The 19,913-nt window shown below is 46.3% G+C and overlaps 1 protein-coding gene across 1 annotated transcript in view; it reads left to right on the forward strand.

Annotated features, from left to right (window-relative positions):
* fer1l6 (fer-1 like family member 6) overlaps window positions 1–19,913 on the forward strand; it is a 232,082-nt gene that overhangs the window by 164,488 nt on the left and 47,681 nt on the right. The window contains exons 29-30 of the mRNA XM_070879557.1: window positions 9,186–9,222; window positions 18,659–18,741. Of these exons, the coding sequence (XP_070735658.1) occupies window positions 9,186–9,222; window positions 18,659–18,741 (120 nt within the window). The remainder of the gene's footprint in view (window positions 1–9,185; window positions 9,223–18,658; window positions 18,742–19,913) is intronic.

Consider the following 19,913-nt stretch of genomic DNA (forward strand, 5'->3'; position numbering starts at 1 on the left):
CTGGCTCCATCCCGCTCTGTAAAATGAATTTTCATTGATTGGTGTGTTTCCCAGCCAATTAGAAGAAGCGGATCTGATGACATAATTTGATGACGCATCATCAGCCGGTTTCCTTAAAGGGACCATGACCACATTCATTTTGACATTTGTGTTGTCAGTGTTCGACAGCATTGAAGTGCTGCAAACACTGACAAGCACTGCACAAAGATGCACGGCTGCACCCATGCTCTCCCGTGCTTCTGGAGGGAGGCACAGTACACAGGGAGGTCTTCTTCCCTTCCAATGGGTGGAGGAGACCCCCCCAGGAGATCAACACAGCCTGGTTGCACATTGCAGAGAGGACACAAGCAGGGATGTTGTCAGGAGGACCTGGGTGCAATGCCACACTCACCTTCATCTTGCTGTGCCTCTCATCACATCCCCATCACACTGCCTTCCCTACCCTACTCCTGCACATCCTTACTCCAACTTACCCCTCGCACCTCAACCCCTCCCTCTCTATCTATATTATCACATCCCCATCTCACTAGCCACCCCTCACACTTACCCTCATCCTAGTGCAAGCATACCAACTAACAACACACAAGGGTAGGCACTTGGGTGTTTTAGCCAATGTTCATGTAAAGTTTCTGTTAATGTGGTGTCAAACATTGAAACCTTTATTTTCAACACTTTGCATTCTTGTACAGATTTACACGCAGCTTTGGAAGTGGCTTAGAGAGTTTCAGTAAATGGTACCCCCTGCAATGGTGATGAGTGTGAAAGGAATGGCTTGGGTTTTGTTGGGATGCTTTAGGGTGTTGGTGTGGGGTGGTACAAACCTGGCCCATCATGTGGCAGCCAGGGTGTACAGCATCAAGTGAAATAAATCTAGCCATGGTGAGGCTATGCCTGGCCTCTTGGGCAGCAATGTGCTTGGGTGCCGATGCCCTGTGTCCTGTACAGCATCAGTTGATTGTGGAGCAGGTTGGTGTTGTTGGTGCTGCTGGTGTGCCTGGTGCGTGCCAGCGGGGTCCCGACCCGCTGTGGAAAAAAACACTTTCCCACCCGATCCGCCACCGATCACGCCTGCTGACCCCCTGCAAAGTTCTGGCACGAATTGCAGAAAGTTCCACAGAGCCAATCAAACTGAACAAACATGGCAGCTGTAAGCCGTTGCTGATGATCCCTTTAAATAACACAGCTGGAGCTTCCTTCCGGCTTCTCAACGCTTGCTCAGCTGGTTGCAGTTAACACAGGCTGGTAAGTTGAGCGGCGCACTCTAACATGGCAAATCAGGCATCAGGTGAACGTTGCACACTCGGTGACATCATGATCTGCATTATCCTGATCATAAAGTGTGTTGTATTATCACATGGTTTGGTATGAGCATGCTCAGTTCACTCTGGCCTAATAAACAAGCACATGGGGGCACGCCATAAAGCTGTCGCACCTATGACTTTTCAACCTCGTTTTTTCGCCGGGATCTGATCCATTTTCAGCACTTATAAGAAATTGGATTGGAAACATAGAAACATAGAAAATAGGTGCAGGAGTAGGCCATTCAGCCCTTCGAGCCTGCACCGCCATTCAATATGATCATAGCTGAACATGCAACTTCAGTACCCCATTCCTGCTTTCTCTCCGTACCCCCTGATCCCTTTAGCAGTAAGGGCCACATCTAACTCCCTTTTGAATATATGTTAACGAACTGGCCTCAACAACTTTCTGTGGTAGAGAATTCCACAGGTTCACAATTCTCTGAGTGAAGAAGTTTCTCCCCATCTCGGTCCTAAATGGCCTACCCCTTATCCTCAGAAGTGGATCATAGTGGGGGCGGAGGTGCGGCGGTAAGTCAGGCTGAGGGGTGGAAGTTGGGGCGGGATCGAGTCTCCGCCGATGTTACCGTGCATACATACACTTGAATGCGTGACCTTCCATGATCCCTAAAAATGGCTTTGGGATTTTATCCTCACTGCCAACATGTAATATACAAGGGTAGAACAAATGAAGGACAGAGACACGACCATGCTAATCCATGGGGCCGAAATTCGGGGTCCCTATAAGGCCCGTTTACACCATTTTGCAGCGGCCATGCCGCGGAATCGGATGGCTGCCACGTTGCAGTCCAGTGGCCGCCCCGGCCCAAATTGAGGTCGGCCTGTCCCCACTTCCGTCCCCCTGCTGCCGACCGCCGCAAGCGCATCATCAAAGTGCGCACCATCGCTATCCTGCACCTCCATTTTAATCCACCCCAAATTTAGTTGAAGAAATGCATGAGCCGTTGGATGGTGCCTCCAACAGCTTTTTCTGTTGGTGCACCTTGTCTGCTCTCTCTGTGCCCTGGCAGTGTGGCGGCCATTAAAGGCGAGGGCCGAATGCCGCGGTCGCCATCTTATTCTTTTTGCTGGCCAACTTCCATGTCGGTCGAACTGTTGCCCCTCCAGATTCGGCCGGGCCTCCAACAGGCAGTCTGGCCCGGCCAAAACCCTCCCTGGTGGCCCAGTGGCCGAAGCTAAAGAATCACTGATTCTCTCCCCTTTAACGGAGGGGAGAGTGTAATTCGTGAACGGAAGAAAGCAATTTTTCGAACAGAGATCAGGCCAGATGTCATTGACAAACGTACTCGTGCCAGGGAAAGCAAAGGAAATCACTCACCACAGTCCTGCCAATAAAGGACGTCCAGAAGCAAGGCCATATTTCAACAGCTTGCAGAGCTAGATCTAAAGCAGGATGTAAGAACCATTTTAGTGGCAATGCAAAGCAACGACAACAAAAAGGAGGAGTTACAATATTTAAGTGAACATACCTGATGATGAAGAACTAGGCATCTAGAGTATCTATACAATGCTACCAGTCGTGATAAAGACTTCAGTACAAAACTTTTGATCAAGATACAATATATTGATATGTGTATCGACATGGTGACGGACTGCTCAATCATGAGCAAGGACACATATGAGAGTAAGTTTAGGCAAATGCCACTTACAAAGAGTACTGTAGAGTTAAAAACCTACTCCAGAGAAATCCTGGAGACAGATGGACAAATTAAATGTACAGTTCAACACAATGGTCAGATAGGGAATGGATGACCAACAGGAAGAGCAGTGCAAGGAAGGTAGTTCAGGGGTCCCCTGCGGTCATCCCCCTGCAAAACAGATACACCGCTTTGGGTACTGTTGGGGGTGGTGACTCGTTAGGGAAGGGCAGCAGCAGCCATGTTCATGGCACCGTGGGTGGCTCTGCTGCACAGGAGGGCAGGAAAAAGAGTGGGAGAGCTATAGTGACAGGGGATACAATTGTAAGGGGAATAGATAGATGTTTCTGCGGCCACAACCGAGACTCCAGGACGGTATGTTGCCTCCCTGGTGCAAGGGTCAAGGATGTCTCGGAGCGGGTGCAGGGCATTCTGAAAAGGGAGGGTGAACAGCCAGTTGTCGTGGTGCAGAAAGGTACCAACGATATAGGTAAAAAAAGCGATAAGGTCCTACAAGATGAATTTAGGGAGCTAGGAGCTAAATTAAAAAGTAGGACCTCAAAAGTAATAATCTCAGGATTGCTACCAGTGCCACATGCTAGTCAGAGTAGGAATTGAAGGATAGCTCAGACAAATACGTAGCTTGAGGAGTGGTGAAGCAGGGAGGGATTCAAATTCCTGGGACAATGGTACCGGTTCTGGGGGAGGTGGGACCAGTACAAACCAGACAGTCTGCACCTGGCAGGACCGGAACCAATGTCCTAGGGGGAGTGTTTGGAGTTAAACTAAAAAGGGGATGGGAACTATGCAGGGAGACAGAGGGAAGTTGAATGGGGACAGAAGCAAAAGGTAGAAAGAAGAAAAGTAAAAGTGGAGGGCAGAGAAACCTAAGGCAAAAAGCAAAAAGGGCCACATTACAGCAAAATTCTAAAGGGGCAAAGTGTGTTAGAAAGACAAGCCTGAAGGCTCTGTGCCTCAATGCGAGGAGTATTTGGAATAAGGTGGACGAATTAACTGCGCAGATGGCAGTTAACGGGTATGATGTAATTGGCATCACGGAGACATAACTCCAGGGTGACCAAGGCTGGGAACTCAACATCCAAGGGTATTCAACATTTAGGAAGGATAGACAGAAAGGAAAAGGAGGCGGGGTGGCATTGCTGGTTAAAGAGGAAATTAATGCAATAATAAGAAAGGACATTAGTTTGGATGATGTGGAATCAGTATGGCTGGAGCTGCGGAATACCAAGGGGGCAGAAAACGCTAGTGGGAGTTGTGTACAGACCACCAAACAGTAGTAGTAAGGTTGGGGACAGCATCAAACAAGAAATTAGGGATGCATGCAATAAAGGTACAGCAGTTATCATGGGTGACTTTAATCTATATAATTGATTGAGTTAACCAAACTGGTAGCAATGCGGTGGAGGAGGATTTCCTGGAGTGTACTAGGGATGTTTTTCTAGACCAATATGTCAAGGAACCAACCAGGGAGCTGGCCATCCGCGACTGGGTGATGTGTAATGAGAAAGGACTAATTAGCAATCTTGTTGTGCGAGACTGCTTGGGGAAGAGTGACCATAACATGGTAGAATTCTTTATTAGGTTGGAGAGTGACACAGTTAATTCAGAAACTAGGGTCCTGAACTTAAGGAAAGGTGACTTCGATGGTTTGAGGCGCGAATTGGCTAGAATGGACTGGCGAATGATACTTAAAGGGTTGATGGTGGATAAGCAATGGCAAACCTTTAAAGATCACATGGATGAACTTCAACAATTGTACATCCCTGTCTGGAGTAAAAATAAAACGGGGAAGGTGGCTCAACCGTGGCTAACAAGGGAAATTAAGGATAGTGTTAAATCCAAGGAAGAGGCACATAAATTGGCCAGAAAAAGCAGCAAACCTGAGGACTGGGAGAAATTTAGAATGCAGGAGAGGAGGACAAAGGGTTTAATTAATAAGGGGAAAATAGAGTATGAGAAGAAGCTTGCTGGGAAAATAAAAACTGACTGCAAAAGCTTCTATAGATATGTGAAGAGAAAAAGATTAGTAAAGACAAACGTAGGTCCCTTGTAGTTGGATTTATAATGGGGAGCAAAGAAATAGCAGACCATTTGAACAAATACTTTGGTTCTGTCTTCACGAAGGAAGACACAAATAACCTTCCGGAAGTACTAGGGGACCGAGGGTCTAGTGAGAAGGAGGAACTGAAGGATATCCTTATTAGGCGGGAAATTGTGTTCGGGAAATTGATGGGATTGAAGGCCGATAAATCCCCGGGGCCTGATTGTCTGCATCCCAGAGTACTTAAGGAAGTGGCCCTAGAAATAGTGGATGCATTGTTGATCATTTTCCAACAGTCTATCGACTCGGGATCAGTTCCTATCAACTGGAGGGTAGCTGATGTAACACCACTTTTGAAAAAGGGAGGGAGAGAGAAAGCGGGTAATTATGGACCGGTTAGCCTGACATCAGTGGTGGGGAAAATGTTGGAATCAATTATTAAGGATGATATAGCAGCACATTTGGAAAGCAGTGACAGGATCGGTCCAAGTCAGCATGGATTGATGAAGGTGAAATCATGCTTGACCAAAATTTTGGGAATTTTTTGAAGATGTAACTAGTAGAGTGGACAAGGGAGAACCAATGGATGTGGTGTATTTGGACTTTTAAAAGGCTTTTGACAAGGCCCCACACAAGAGATTGGTGTGCAAAATCAAAACACATGGTATTGGGGGTAATATACTGGCTTGGATAGAGAAGTGGTTGGCAGACAGGAAGCAGAGAGTCGGGATAAACGGGTCCTTTTCAGAATGGCAGACAGTGACTAGTGGAGTGCCGCAGGGCTCAGTGCTGGGATCCCATCTCTTTACAATATATATCAATGATTTGGATGAAGGAATTGAGTGTAATATCTCAAATTTGCAGATGATACTAAACTGGGTAGCAGTGTGAGCTGTGAGGGGAATGCTAAGAGGCTGCAGGGTGACTTAGACAGGCTAGGTGAGTGAGCAAATGCATGGCAGATGCAGTATAATGTGGATAAATGTGAGGTTATCCACTTTGAAGGCAAAAACACGAAGACAGAATGTTATCTGAATGGTGGCAGATTAGGAAAAGGGGAGTTGCAATGAGACCTGGGTGTCATGGTTCATCAGTCATTGAAAGTTGGCATGCAGGTACAGCAGGCGGTAACAAAGGCAAATGGTATGTTGGCCTTCATAGCTAGGGGATTTGAGTATAGGAGCAGGGAGATCTTACTGCAGTTGTACAGGACCTTGGTGAGGCCTCACCTGGAATATTGTATTCAGTTTTGGTCTCCTAATCTGAGGAAGGACGTTCTTGCTATTGAGGAAGAGCAGCGAAGATTCACCAGACTGGTTCCCGGGATGGCTGGACTGACATATGAGGAGAGACTGGATCCACTGGGCCTTTATACATTGGAGTTTAGAAGGATGAGAGGGGATCTCATAGAAATATACAAGATTCTGACGGGACGGGACAGTTTAGATGCGGGAAGAATGTTCCCGATGTTGGGGAAGTCCAGAACCAGGGGACATAGTCTAAGGATAAGGGATAAGCCATTTAGGACTGAGATGAGGAGAAACTTCTTCACTCAGAGAGTTGTTAACCTGTGGAATTCCCTGCCGCAGAGAGTTGTTGATGCCAGTTCATTGGATATATTCAAGAGGGAGTTAGATATGGCCCTTACGGCTAAGGGGATCAAGGGGTATGGAGAGAAAGCAGGAAAGGGGTACTGAGGGAATGATCAGCCATGACCTTATTGAATGGTGGTGCAGGCTCGAAGGGCTGAATGGCCTACTCCTGCACCTATTTTTTATGTTTTTATGTTTCTATGTCAGTAAAGCTGCCTATTATTGTAGTGAGCTACAACAACAGGCCAACTCTCATGGTTGAGAAAGTTAAAACTAGACTGGAGAAATGTCTTCAGTGTAGCTGCTTCAAAGAAGCGACTCAACAATGCTGAACAAGTACAAAAGCATGTTCACAGACAGTATGAGGACATCAGTGGGTATGATGCCCATAACCACATCAAGTCCAATGTGAAGCCTGTCTATTGTAAGGCAAGGCCGGTCCCCTATGTGTTGAAAAGTCAGGTCGAGGAAGAGCTAGTGAATCTCAGAGAGAACGGAGTGTTAGTAAAAACTGACAAAAGTGAATGGGCTACGCCGATTGTGGTAATGCCCAAAGCAGAAAAACTGTATGCTTGTGCAGTGACTATAAAGTTACTATCAACCAAACAGTTGACGATGAGCAGTACCCGTTACCTACATCGCAAGATTTGTGTGCAGCATTCTCTGGGTCAGAGATTTTCTCCAAGCTTGACCTGTTACATGCTTGCACTCAGCTGACTGTTGACAAAGAGAGTCAACAATATCTCACCATTAACACACACAAGGGACTGTACTCATACTCCAAGCTACTGTAAAGTGTAAAGTCCTCCCCTTGTCATGTATGTACTTTTGGGATCACTAGCCACTAGATGGCGTCACTGTTGGAGTCCTTTGGGCTGCACGCACGTGTGTGCAGCCCAAGTATAAAAGGCCAGCCATTTTGTATATTAGGCACTTTGGGCCTTAATAAAGCAGAGCCAAGGTCATACCTCTTGGAGTTAAATTGTACTCAATCTAACAGTTATTGCATACACTACATTTGGTGATGAGGCAACAAGAACCTTTGCATGCAAAAATTAGCACAATTGGATTGTTGGAGCGATTTGTGGAAGGAGAAGATTGGGCAAACTTTGTGAGCCGTTTGAGCCAATTCTTCGTGGCCAACAAAATGGAGGAGGTTGACGACGCAGATCGGCACCGGGTGGTGTTCCTCACGGTTTGTGGTCCAAAAATTTATGGTCTGATTAAGAATCTACTCCTGCCTTTGAGTCCAACAGAGAAGACGTATGAAGAATTGTGTACACTGGTACAGGACCACCTTAAGCCAGACAAAGACATCATCATCTCGAGATACAGATTCTACACGCACGTTTGCTCAGAAGACCAGAATGTGGCTGAATTCGTTGCCGACCTGAGACGTATAGCGGGACCGTGTAAGTTCAGGGCTGTGTTGGTAGATATGCTGCGGGACTTCTTTGTAATTGGCATCAACCACGAGGTGATCCTGCGTAAACTACTGGCGGTGGAGATGTTGGACTCGAACAGGGCAATCACAATCACTCTGTCTTACATGATGATGGATAGAAGTCTAAAGCAAACATCAGTGAAAAATTGAAACTCGGCAAGTACTATAAATATGATTGATTCGGCATTTGGCAGAGCGGCACATGGCAGGGCCTACCCGACTGCGTACGCGAAACCTGTGGCTGCTAAAGTCCGCCAGTGGAAATGCATCCGATTTCTCCGTGTTGGCGTTGTGGGGGAAATCACCGGCACCAGCAGTGCCAATTTAAGCAATATAGTTGCAAAGGTTGTCTGAGAGTGGGGCATCTCCAGCGCAAGTGTCCACAGATGAGCAAGCGAGCTGCAACACACCACGTGGAGGATGATGGTCAGACTAGCACGGATCCGGATACGCAATCCGAGATACCAGAGGAAGAAGTGTATGGACTGTACTCGTTCCTAACTAAGAGCAAACCGATAATGATCAACGTGAAATTTAATGGGGTGCCGGTATCGATGGAACTGGACATGGAGGCGAGTCAATCAATAATGAGCCAGAGGGCATTCGACAAGCTGTGGGATACTAAGGCTGTGAGGCCCAGGCTGAGTCCAATCAATGCCAAGTTGCGCACATAGCCCAAAGAACTCATAACGGTGATTGGCAGTGCCACAATTAAAGTGTCGTATGATGGTGCGGTTCACGAATTGCGCTGGATTGTCCCAGGCAATGCCCCAACGCTGTTCGGCAGGAACTGGCTTGAAAAAATCAGATGCGATTGGAATGACATCAAGGCGTTGTCGTCGCAGAAAGATATATGTGCCCAAGTATTGAGCAAGTTCCCCTCGCAGTTCAAACCAGGCATCGGCAACTTCACGGGAGCCAAGGTGCAGAACCACGTGGACTTGTATGCAAGACCCATCCATCATAAAGCTCAGGCAGTTCCATATATGCTGAGGGAGAAAGTTGAAATCGAACTGGACAGACTCCAGCGTGAAGGGATCATATCACCGGTTGAATCTAATGAATGGGCCAGCCCCATTGTCCCTGTGCTGAAAAGTGTTGGCACAGTCAGAATCTGTGGAGACTATAAAGCTACGATCAACAGGGTTTCTAAACAGGATCAGTATCCGTTACCAAAGGCTGATGATTTGTTTGCGACGCTAGCCGGGGGGAAGTCATTCACCAAACTGGACTTGACGTTGGCCAACATGACACAGGAGCTGGTCGAGACGTCGAAGAGACTTATGTGCATTAACACGCATAAAGGACTGTTTATTTATCACAGGTGCCCTTTTGGAATTCGCTCGGCTGCAGCAATATTTCAGAGGAACATGGAGTGTCTACTGAAGTCCGATCCCAGAACCGTTGTGTTCCAAGATGACATCCTGATCACAGGTCGTGACTCCGCCGAACACCTGAACAACCTGGAAAAGGTTCTACATCGTCTGGACAAAGTGGGTCTCAGACTGAAATGCTCGAAGTGCATCTTCATGGCACCAGAGGTCGAATTCCTGGGGAGGAAAATTGCTGCTGACGGCATCAGGCCCATGGACGCGAAAACCAAGGCCATCAAGAATGCACCCAAGCCGCAGAATGTGACGGAGCTGCATTCGTTCCTGGGTCTACTCAACTACTTCGGTAAATTGCTACCTAAATTGAGCACCTTATTAGAACCACTGCACATGCTGCTAAGAATAAGCAACAACTGGGTGTGGGGTGCGTCTCAAGACAGAGCTTTTGAGAAAGCCACTAATCTGCTTTGCTCTAACAAGTTGCTGGTACATTATGACCCATGTAAATGTTTAGTATTGGTCTGTGATGCTTCATCATATGGAATTGGTTGCGTACTCCAACAAGCTAATGAGTCGGGTAAACTTCAACCAGCTGCGTATATGCTTTAAAAAGTTTGTCTAAAGCGGAAAGAGCTTACAGCATGGTAGAGAAAGAAGCACTAGCTTGTGTACATGGGGTTAAAAAGATGCATCAGTACCTGTTTGGTCTTCGGTTTGAACTGGAGACAGATCACAAGCCGCTCATTTCACTGTTCTCTGAAAACAAAGGTATCAATACCAATGCTTCATCCCGCATCCAGAGGTGAGCGCTGACATTATCCGCTTATGATTATGTCATTTGCCATAGACCTGGCACCGAGAATCGTGCCGATGCTTTGAGCCATCTGCTGTTGCCCACACCGGGGGTGGAAACGCCACAACCGGCGGATCTATTGTTAGTTATGGATGCTTTTGAGAGTGAAGGAACCCCTGTCACGCCTCAACAAGTTAAGACCTGGACCAGCTAGGACCCGATTTTATTGGTGGTGAAGAGTTGCATTCTCAAAGGTGATTGGTCTGCCATACCCAAGCAAATGTGCGAGGAGACCAAACCTTACATTCGTCGCAAAGACAAACTGTCTATTCAGTTGGATTGTATACTGTGGGGCAATCGTGTTGTTATGCCCAAGAAAGGGAGAGAGAACTTTGTACATGAGCTACATAGCACACATCCCAGCATTGTAATGATGAAAGCCATTGCCAGGTCTCATGTATGGTGGTCGGGAATTGACTCTGAGCTGGAATCATGTGTGCATCAGTGCAACAATTGCATGCAGCTCAGCAAAGCACCAGCGGAATCACCGCTGAGTCTGTGGTCATGGCCGTCCAAACCATGGTTCAGGATCCACATAGACTTTGCAGGTCCTTTCCTGGGGAAGATGTTTTTAGTTGTGGTGGATGCATATTCGAAGTGGATAGAGTGTATAATCATGTCATCCAGCACATCCACAGCCACCATTGAGAATCTCAGTGTCATGTTCGCGACACATGGTCTGCCTGACATCGTTGTTAGCGACAACGGATCATGCTTCACCAGTCAGGAATTTCAAGAATTCATGGAACTCAATGGTATTAAACATATAAGGTCAGCACTGTTCAAACCTGCATCCAATGGGCAAGCAGAACGTGCTGTCCAAATCATAAAGTCGAGTATGAAGCGAGTAACCCAAGGGTCACTGTAGACCCGCCTGTCATGCATACTGCTGAGTTACAGGACAAGACCACACACGCTTACCAGGTCTCGCCTGCTGAACTAATGATGAAGAGAGGTCGTAAGACCAAGCTATCTCTTGTACACCCTGACTTGAATAATCATGTTGAATGTAGAATACAAAGTCACGCGATATTTCTGTAAATGATCCTGCATATGTTCTGAATTATGGTCAGGGTCCCAAGTGGATTGCTGGTTCTGTCATGGCCAAGGAGGGCAACAGAGTATTTATTGTCAAGCTCAAAAATGGGCAAACGTGCAAGAAACTTATGGATCAGACAAAGCTGCAGCACACAGACAAACCGGAACAGTCGGAGGAAGAGACAATCGATGACCAACCAACCTACCCCCAGTTATCAGAGGACTCAGTGGTCATCAGTGAATCAGAACTTTCAATCACTGACACGTTCAATGGAAATGGACTTTCAATCCCTGACATGGCCATTGCCACTCCCACCAGGTCAGCCACCCAGCCACCAGTCACAACAGACTCTGAACACTCACCCAAGGCTGAAATTGAACGAGACGGTCAACCCGTGTGTGCAGCCCAAGTATAAAAGGCCAGCCAGTTTGTATATTGGGCCTTAATAAAGCAGAGCCAAGGTCATACCTCTTGAAGTTAAACAGTACTCAGTCTCATCATCATCATCATAGGCAGTCCCTCGAAGCGAGGATGACTTGCTTCCACGCCAAAAAGGGATGATTTCACAGGTGTTTCAATGAAGGACCTAATATTCCTTCATTACATCGTGTAGGGTGGAAGATGCTTGTGCTTGGATTTTTTTTAACGTGTGGTGGCCGTTGCACACCAGCCACCACATGGACTTGACAGAGCTAGGTCTTGGTCCAGTGGCAAGAGTTAACCAGGATGACTGGAGACCAACTCTGCTGCACAGACCGAGCACGCACACCTAAAGCAGTGTGAGCTGGCCCGTGCTGCACCTGGGCCCTCGCCTCCTCTGGGCCCCAGATTCACGCCTCTCCTGGGCCCCGGTCACTTCACTCTACGGACACTTCCCTCTACGGATTCTTGCCGCTCCTTCGCCCCTCCTGCTGTGCCTGCCCTCACTGCAATCAGCGACCTGACTTCGCAGTCTAACAGTTACTGCATGCACAACAGTAACAAGCTACAACAGGCCAACTCTCATGGGCAATAACTGGTTGAGAAAGTTAAAACTAGATTGGAGAAATTTCTTCAGTGTAGCTGCTTCAAAGAAGCGACTCAACAATGCTGAACAAGTACAAAAGCATGTTCACAGACAGTATGAGGACATCAGTGGGTATGATGCCCATATCCACATCAAGTCCAACGTGAAGCCTGTCTATTGTAAGGCAAGGCCGGTCCCCTATGTGTTGAAAAGTCAGGTAGAGGAAGAGCTAATGAAGCTCAAAGAGAACGGAGTGTTAGTAAAAACTGACAAAAGTGAATGGGCTACCCCGATTGTGGTCATGCCCAAAGCAGAAAAGACTGTATGCTTATGCAGTGACTATAAAGTTACTATCAACCAAACAGTTGACGATGAGCAGTACCCGTTACCTACATCGCAAGATTTGTGTGCATCACTCTCTGGGTCAAAGGTTTTCTCCAAGCTTGACCTGTTACACGCTTGCGTTCAGCTGAATGTTGACAAAGAGAGTCAACAGTATCTCACCATTAACACACACAAGGGACTGTACTCATACACCAAGCTACTGTAAAATGTCAAGTCCTCCCCCAAAATCTTCCAGGTTACGATGGATAAGATTTCGCAAAGAGTTCCAAATTGCTTAAGCAATCAATACGATGTGCTGATCACAACAAGCAGCGAGGAAGAAAATCTAGAAGTATTAGATATAGTGCTTCAAACATTGAATGCCCAAAATGTCAAATTGAAAAGGAGTAAAAGTGCTTTAGTACAGCCCGAGGTTGTGTACCTTGGTCTGAAAGTTGATGCAAATGGCTTGCAACCAGTGAAGGAAAAGGTCGATGCTGTCATCAATGCTCCAAAGTTACAGAATGTGTCTGACTTAAGGGCCCTGAAATTCAGCACCGCTGGAAAGCTGGTGCTCTCCCCACCTTTTTGTGGCCATTAGCGCCGAAATTTTTGAGTGGCTGGGCCATCCCATCTTCAGCTCCAAAAGTGACCAAATGGGTTCCAGTGCTAATGAACCCTTCCAAAGTGAATTTTTCAGTGGTATGGCTGTCTTAATTTGAGCGTTATCACCACTGAGAAATTCAGCATGTAGGTAAAGGTTTCTAATGAGCCAGGTGCTCCCTGGCCTCTTTAAAGGTCAGGGTTTGCAGCAAGTCCCTGAGGGGGGAAGGAGTTTTGGAAGGATGGCTGGTGTAAAAGGTGCAAGGAGAGGCAACAGGTTCATTGATATGGAGCTGGAGACATTGATGAACAGTGTGGAGGACAGAAGAAGAATACTGTTTCCTGATGTGTGAAGACCTGCCAGACATGTATGGAAGGAGGGGAGGTGTCAGGCACCTCCATATATGAGGACACGCCCTCCCAGGAGGGTGCAGGCCAGTCTGCACCCGGCCCTTCCAGGGTGGCGATGGGTTGATTCCTCCTAGCTCTGGGGTGACAGGGATCCTCCTCCTCCTCCTCCTGCACCTCCTCCTCCTCCTCCTCAGGTGGTACTGCTGGCTCAACCTCCAGCGGCTGTCCCCTCATGATGGCCAGGTTGTGCAGCATACAGCAGACCATGATGATTACGGAGACCCATTGAGGAAAGTACTGCAAGGTGCCACCAAAGCATCCAGGCACCGAAACCTCTGCTTAAGGATGCCTATGCTATAAGTGGTTTTGCCCTTGGTGATTTTGAACCACCCCACTTACAACAGTTCTAGACTCCAGGAATTATAGTAGTGAACAGAATGCTCAGTTATAGACAGATCTTTCGGTCTCAACCATCACAATACTTTTATTCAAGTTGAAACACACACCTGCTTCCAGTAAAACATACCTTGGTGGCATTAAAAAAAATACATTACAACACATAACCCTGGCCCATCTGAACAGGCCCCTATCGTGAAGTACCCATGAATAAAACACCCCTGCTTGGCTCAATAGGGCACCACCGAATCTGTCCAGCAGACTGTGCCTATGATCTGCGCAGAAACCTCCCCACTAAACCCCTAAGGCTTGGTTGGGACACACGACACCCCTTCACACTATGCGGTGGTCTAAAGGATATGTGGGCTGGGATAATGCTCACCAGTTGGCTCGGGGAGGAAAAAGTACTCGACCGCGGCGGCTGATCAATTTTTTAGATCAACTGCCCAAAACTGAGTGGTAGCCGTCCCTTTGGGGATGGTGAATTTTGGGCGCCTGCAGATCTTTCCTTGGAATGGTCCAGTACTATGTATGTTTCTTCCCTGAATTAGCGGCCATGTTAGTTCCATTGCACGAGCTTCTCAAGAAGAATGTCCAGTGGAAGTGGAAGAAAGCGCAACAGGAAGCTTACTACGCTTGTAAGAGAAGTCTCTTTAGCGGTGCTCTACTTGTACACTACGACACAGAGCACGAGCTTAAGTTAGCATGTGATGCTTTCAGCTACAGTGCGGGAGCTGTCAAAAGTCATGTAATGGATGCTGGCCAAGAGAAACCAATTGCATTCACATCGCAAAGCCTCACATAGAGCGAGAGAAACTACACACAAATTGAAAAGGCAGCACTCGCCATAGTGTTTGGAAACAGGAAATTCCAACAGTTCCTGATTGGCAAAAAGGTTACCCTGATAACTGATCATGAACCGCTCCTAGCAATACTGCGACCCAAATTTGCCACCCCTGCAACGACCGCATCAAGAATGTAACATCGGGCAGTGTTGTTGTAACAAGATGCCTTGTCCGGGTGGCTACATGAGGACTCGTGTGTTGGGAGTGAAGGTACAATTTTTACGCTAGGTGCAGTTGGCAAAGACTTTCCTGTGAATGTAACTGTGATTGCAGATGAGACTCAAAAGGACCCAGTACTGAACATGTAAGTGGTTTTACCCTTGGTGGTTTCGAATCACCCCCCTTACAACAGTTTTAGACACCGGAATTATAGTAGTGAACAGAAATACACAGTTATAGCCGAGTCTTTCGGTCTCAACCGTCACAATGCTTTTATTCAAGTTAAAGCACACACTTGCACCCAGTAAAACACACGCTGGTGATATAAAACAAACACAGTACAACACACAACCCTATTTCCTTGTTCGCCATTATTAATTCCCCAGTCTCATCCTCTAAGGGACCAACATTTACTTTAGCCACTCTCTTCCTTTTTATATACCTGTAGAAACTCTTGCTTTTATATTTCTTGCTAGTTTTCTCTCATAATCTATCTTCCCTCTCTTTATTTATTTTTTGGTCATCCTTTGCTGGTTTTTAAAAGTTTCCCAATCCTCTGGCCTCTCACTAATCTTGGCCATTTTGTATGCCATTGTTTTTAATTTGATACCATCCTTTATAGCCTTAGTTAGCCACGGATGGTTATCCCTTCTCTTAAAGTCTTTCCTTCTCACTGGAATCTATTTTTGTTGAGAGTTATCAAATATCTCCTTAAATGGCCGGCACTACTTATCAACCATCTTACACTTTAATCTATTTTCCCAGTCCATTTTAGCCAACTCTGCTTTCATACCTTTGTAATCTCCTTTATTTAAGCTTAGGACACTGGTTTGAGACCCAACTTTTTCATCTTTCAACTGAATTTGAAATTCAACCATGTTATGATCACTCTTTCGTAGAGGATCCTTTACTTGGAGATCATTTATCAATCCTGTCTCATTACACAGTACCAGATCTAAGATAACCTGCTCCCTGGTTGGTTCCGCAATGTACTGTTCAAGGAAACCATCCCGGATACACTCTATGAACTCTTCCTCGGCCAATTTGATTTGTCCAATCAATATGAAGGTTAAAATCGTCCATGATTATTGCCGTTCCTTTTTTACAAACCTCCATATTTCTTGATTTATACTCCGTCCAATAGTGTAGCTACGGTTAGGAGGCCTATAGATTATGCCCACCAGTGACTTCTTCCCCTTATTATTTCTTATCTCCACCCAAACTGATTCTACATCTTGATCTTCTGAGCCAATATCGTTTCTCACTAATGCACCGATTTGATCCTTTATTAATAGAGCTACCCCACCTCCTTTCCCTTTCTATCTATCCTTCCGAAATGGCAAATACCCTGAATATTCAATTCCCAGCCTTGGTCACCTTGCAATCACATCTCTGGAGTGGCTATCATAGAAACATAGAAACATAGAAAATAGGTGCAGGAGCAGGCCATTCAGCCCTTCTAGCCTGCACCGCCATTCAATGAGTTCATGGCTGAACATGAAACTTCAGTACCCCCTTCCTGCTTTCTCGCCATACCCCTTGATCCCCCGAGTAGTAAGGACTTCATCTAACTCCCTTTTGAATATATTTAGTGAATTGGCCCCAACCACTTTCTGTGGCAGAGAATTCCACAGGTTCACCACTCTCTGGGTGAAGAAGTCTCTCCTCATTTCGGTCCTAAATGGCTTACCCCTTATCCTTATCACATCATACCCATTTATTTCTATTTATGCCGTCAACTCATCTAGTTACGAATGCTGCATGCATTAAGATAAAGAGCTTTTAATTTTGTTTTTTTTACCATTTTTCCCTGCTTGGACCCCACTTTCTGATACACTCTTATGTTTATGCATTCTTTCCCTTCCTGTCACACTCTGGTTATCATTTCCCCCCAGTGCTACCCTGCTCTATTGCCTTCTCCTTGCGCTTTGTCTTTTTAAATTTCCGCTCACCTGCACCCCACTGTTTAGTTTAAAGTACTTCAGAATTTAAACCCTTCTATAACTGTTGAACTGAATTCTCAAGTGGGAAAACAAAGTGGTGATACCTACTTCTTTGAGAGAGAGAATTCTGGCCAAACTTCATACTGAACATCCAGGAATCGTCAGTATGAAATCAATTGCAAGAAGGTTTGTTTACTGGCCTGGATTGGACAGTGATCTTGAACAACTTGATCGTGAACATATTCATGAGTTTGACTCAGTTCAGACTTCAGTAACTGAAGTACCAGGTTCAAACAAATCTGAGATGGAAATAGGATCATCTTTGAGTTCGTAACCAAAAAATTGGTTCAACATCAAAATCTTCTGTAAGGAGATCAGGAAGGCTCCGCGAACCTGTTATTAAACTTGATTTATAGTTCATTTAAAAGTAATAAAAAACAGGAGTTTTTGTTATGTGGTACATGTAATACTGGGAAAGGTGGGACCGTAGTTTTGTTCTATTTGAGAGGGTAATACATACAGTTTTTTAAGGGGGAAAGCAGTATGGTTATCACATGGTTTGTCACATGGTTTAGTATGGGCATGCTCTGTTCGCTCGAGCCAAATAAAGCAACCATATGGACCAGCAACTCATTGGTGTCGAAACTCAGGGTGCAGATAAGGCCCGTTGCCGCCGTTTTGCGGCGGCCATGTGGTGGAATCGAGTGGCCGCTGTGTTACAGTCCATTGTCCGCCACGACCCAAATTCACTTCGGGGATTTTTCGGGTGGTCCCCACTTCCGCCTCACTGCTGCCGGCTGCCCCAAGCGCGTCATCAAAGCACGCACCACCGATCTCCCGCAGCTCCAGCACACTCCGCTCCAAATTTACCTGAAAAAATCGACGATCCGCCGCCCGATGCCCCCGACAGCTTTTCCTGTCGGTGCACCTTGGTCTGTGTGTGTGCGGCCCGGCAGCACAGCAGCCCTTCAAGGGGAGGGCGCACTGCCATGGCTGCCATTTTTGTTTTTGCCCGCCGACTTCCCGATCAGCCAGACAATTATGACCCCAGGTTCAGCCAGGCCGCCAACACGCCGAACCTAAAAAAAACGCTGCTCCTCTCCCTTTTAAATGAAGGGAGAGACGTGGTGACGCACACATGCACTGACATCACCACCGCTCCGCTGCTGAGTGACAGCGCGGAGAGTCCGTCCCGCCCCCACATCCGCCCCTCACCAGCACTTAACGCCGCACTTCCACCCCCATTATGACCGGTCCGGTCCGATCCGAAGAAAAAGGCAAAGAGGAGAAAATCGATCAAGAGCCCGCCTCATCACACCCGACGATAACAAAATCAAAAAAAAAGGTAGGTGCATTAGCTTTTTGGCGGGCAGAAATTTTGGCCCCATCGTGTCTCTGTGTCCTTCATTTGTTCTACCCAAGTATATTACATGAGGGATATGATTTAATATCCTTAGTGAGCGTGACATTGGCCGGGCTCCCGCCCAGCTGAAAATGGTGGTCTCCGCGGAACCCGCCGGCAGCGGGTGGAAGTGAGGCAGCCGCCATTTTTGTTGCCGAAACGGGTCTTAATGGCCAGCACTAACACTCCCAATTTCTAGGCCCTTGTGTTTTTGAAAAGTCAAACTAAATTTTGTTTCTTATTTCTCTACTAGTTCTAGTGCACAATGTGATTATGGAAATAGATGGTGCTTATTTAAATCTCTTATGTTTATTTCTAGTGCAGGATAGACGTGACATGCCTGGCACTTCAGCTGGTGAATATGTTGAGAAGAAAAAGAGAGATAAAATTGTTAAAAGGACCAAAACGCAGAAGCCTTGGTTAGCAACTCTAGAGGTAGAGTCCAAAACTATGTGGTTCATATTATTCATTTTATATATACATCCATTTGTCCTATTAAACCCATTCTTAAGACCATGTCTCATAGGTCCTATCATGGTCTAGACCTCATTTATTCAATCTCCTGAAGGAGATGGCAAACCACATGTGAAATCTCCAAGGCAAATTTCACACTGTGAAATTTCATCATGACATTCAATGAAAGCTTTGCAAAAATCTGAGATATAAATTTTACACTAAAATCTACATTAATCAATTCTATTTTGGATTTGCATTCTATGGGTGACACTGATATGGCCCTAGAACCATTGTATTGCAAACAGTATCACAAAGAATCATGCTAATATTTACTCGGGGGGGACATGGAGAGAGCAGGGTGTGGGGGGTGGGGGGGTTGTGCAGGAGGATTTGCAGATGGTATACCCAAAAGTATTGAAATTAACAGCAAGACGCCTTTTAAAATGTTTTCTGCTGGTTGCTTGCCTGATACCCAGCCTGATTGACATTCAGGGGTGGGGGGTGGCGGAGATCCGGCGGGAAGTGATGTTTGACGGAGATCTGGGTCGGGGTAGTTTGGCGGTGATCCTTGGGGGCGGGGGTGGGGGCTGTAGCAGAGATCTGGCGGTGGTAAGGGGGTGTATGACGGAGATCCAGGATGTGGCAGAGACGGCACATGTGAGGTTGTGGAGGTCGGGGCAATAGTGTCTATGAGCGTTGTGGCTCCTCTCACTTGAAAGGAATACATTTATCTTAAGAACAAAACTGCACATCAAGCAGCACGCTATATCTGTGAAGGTACATTCATATCATGTTGCGGAATGCACATTAAAAAAATAAACACATATGTTTTGATCTATGCATATATGTCTAAGCTTAACATTCTAATCTTCAATCCTGTTCTGAATAAGATATTTATCCCCAAGGAGTTACTTAATATGGCACTAACTGTTTCAGCTGGGTATCTATTCCACATATCTGCTGGGGGAAGGCAGAAAGTCTATTCAAATACTAAACTTTACTTCAGGCGTGTTAACTCTGTGTTGTGCTCTGCAGTGCTTAGTTTAAGTCAAGCAATCTGCTGACAAACATTATCCACCCCACTCATCATGTGAGCACCCTTTCATCAAGGGTGCGCAAAGTTGCATGCAATATTCCAAATGTAGCCTTAC

This window comes from Pristiophorus japonicus, chromosome 1, assembly GCF_044704955.1.
Source record: "Pristiophorus japonicus isolate sPriJap1 chromosome 1, sPriJap1.hap1, whole genome shotgun sequence".
Taxonomy (NCBI): domain Eukaryota; kingdom Metazoa; phylum Chordata; class Chondrichthyes; family Pristiophoridae; genus Pristiophorus; species Pristiophorus japonicus.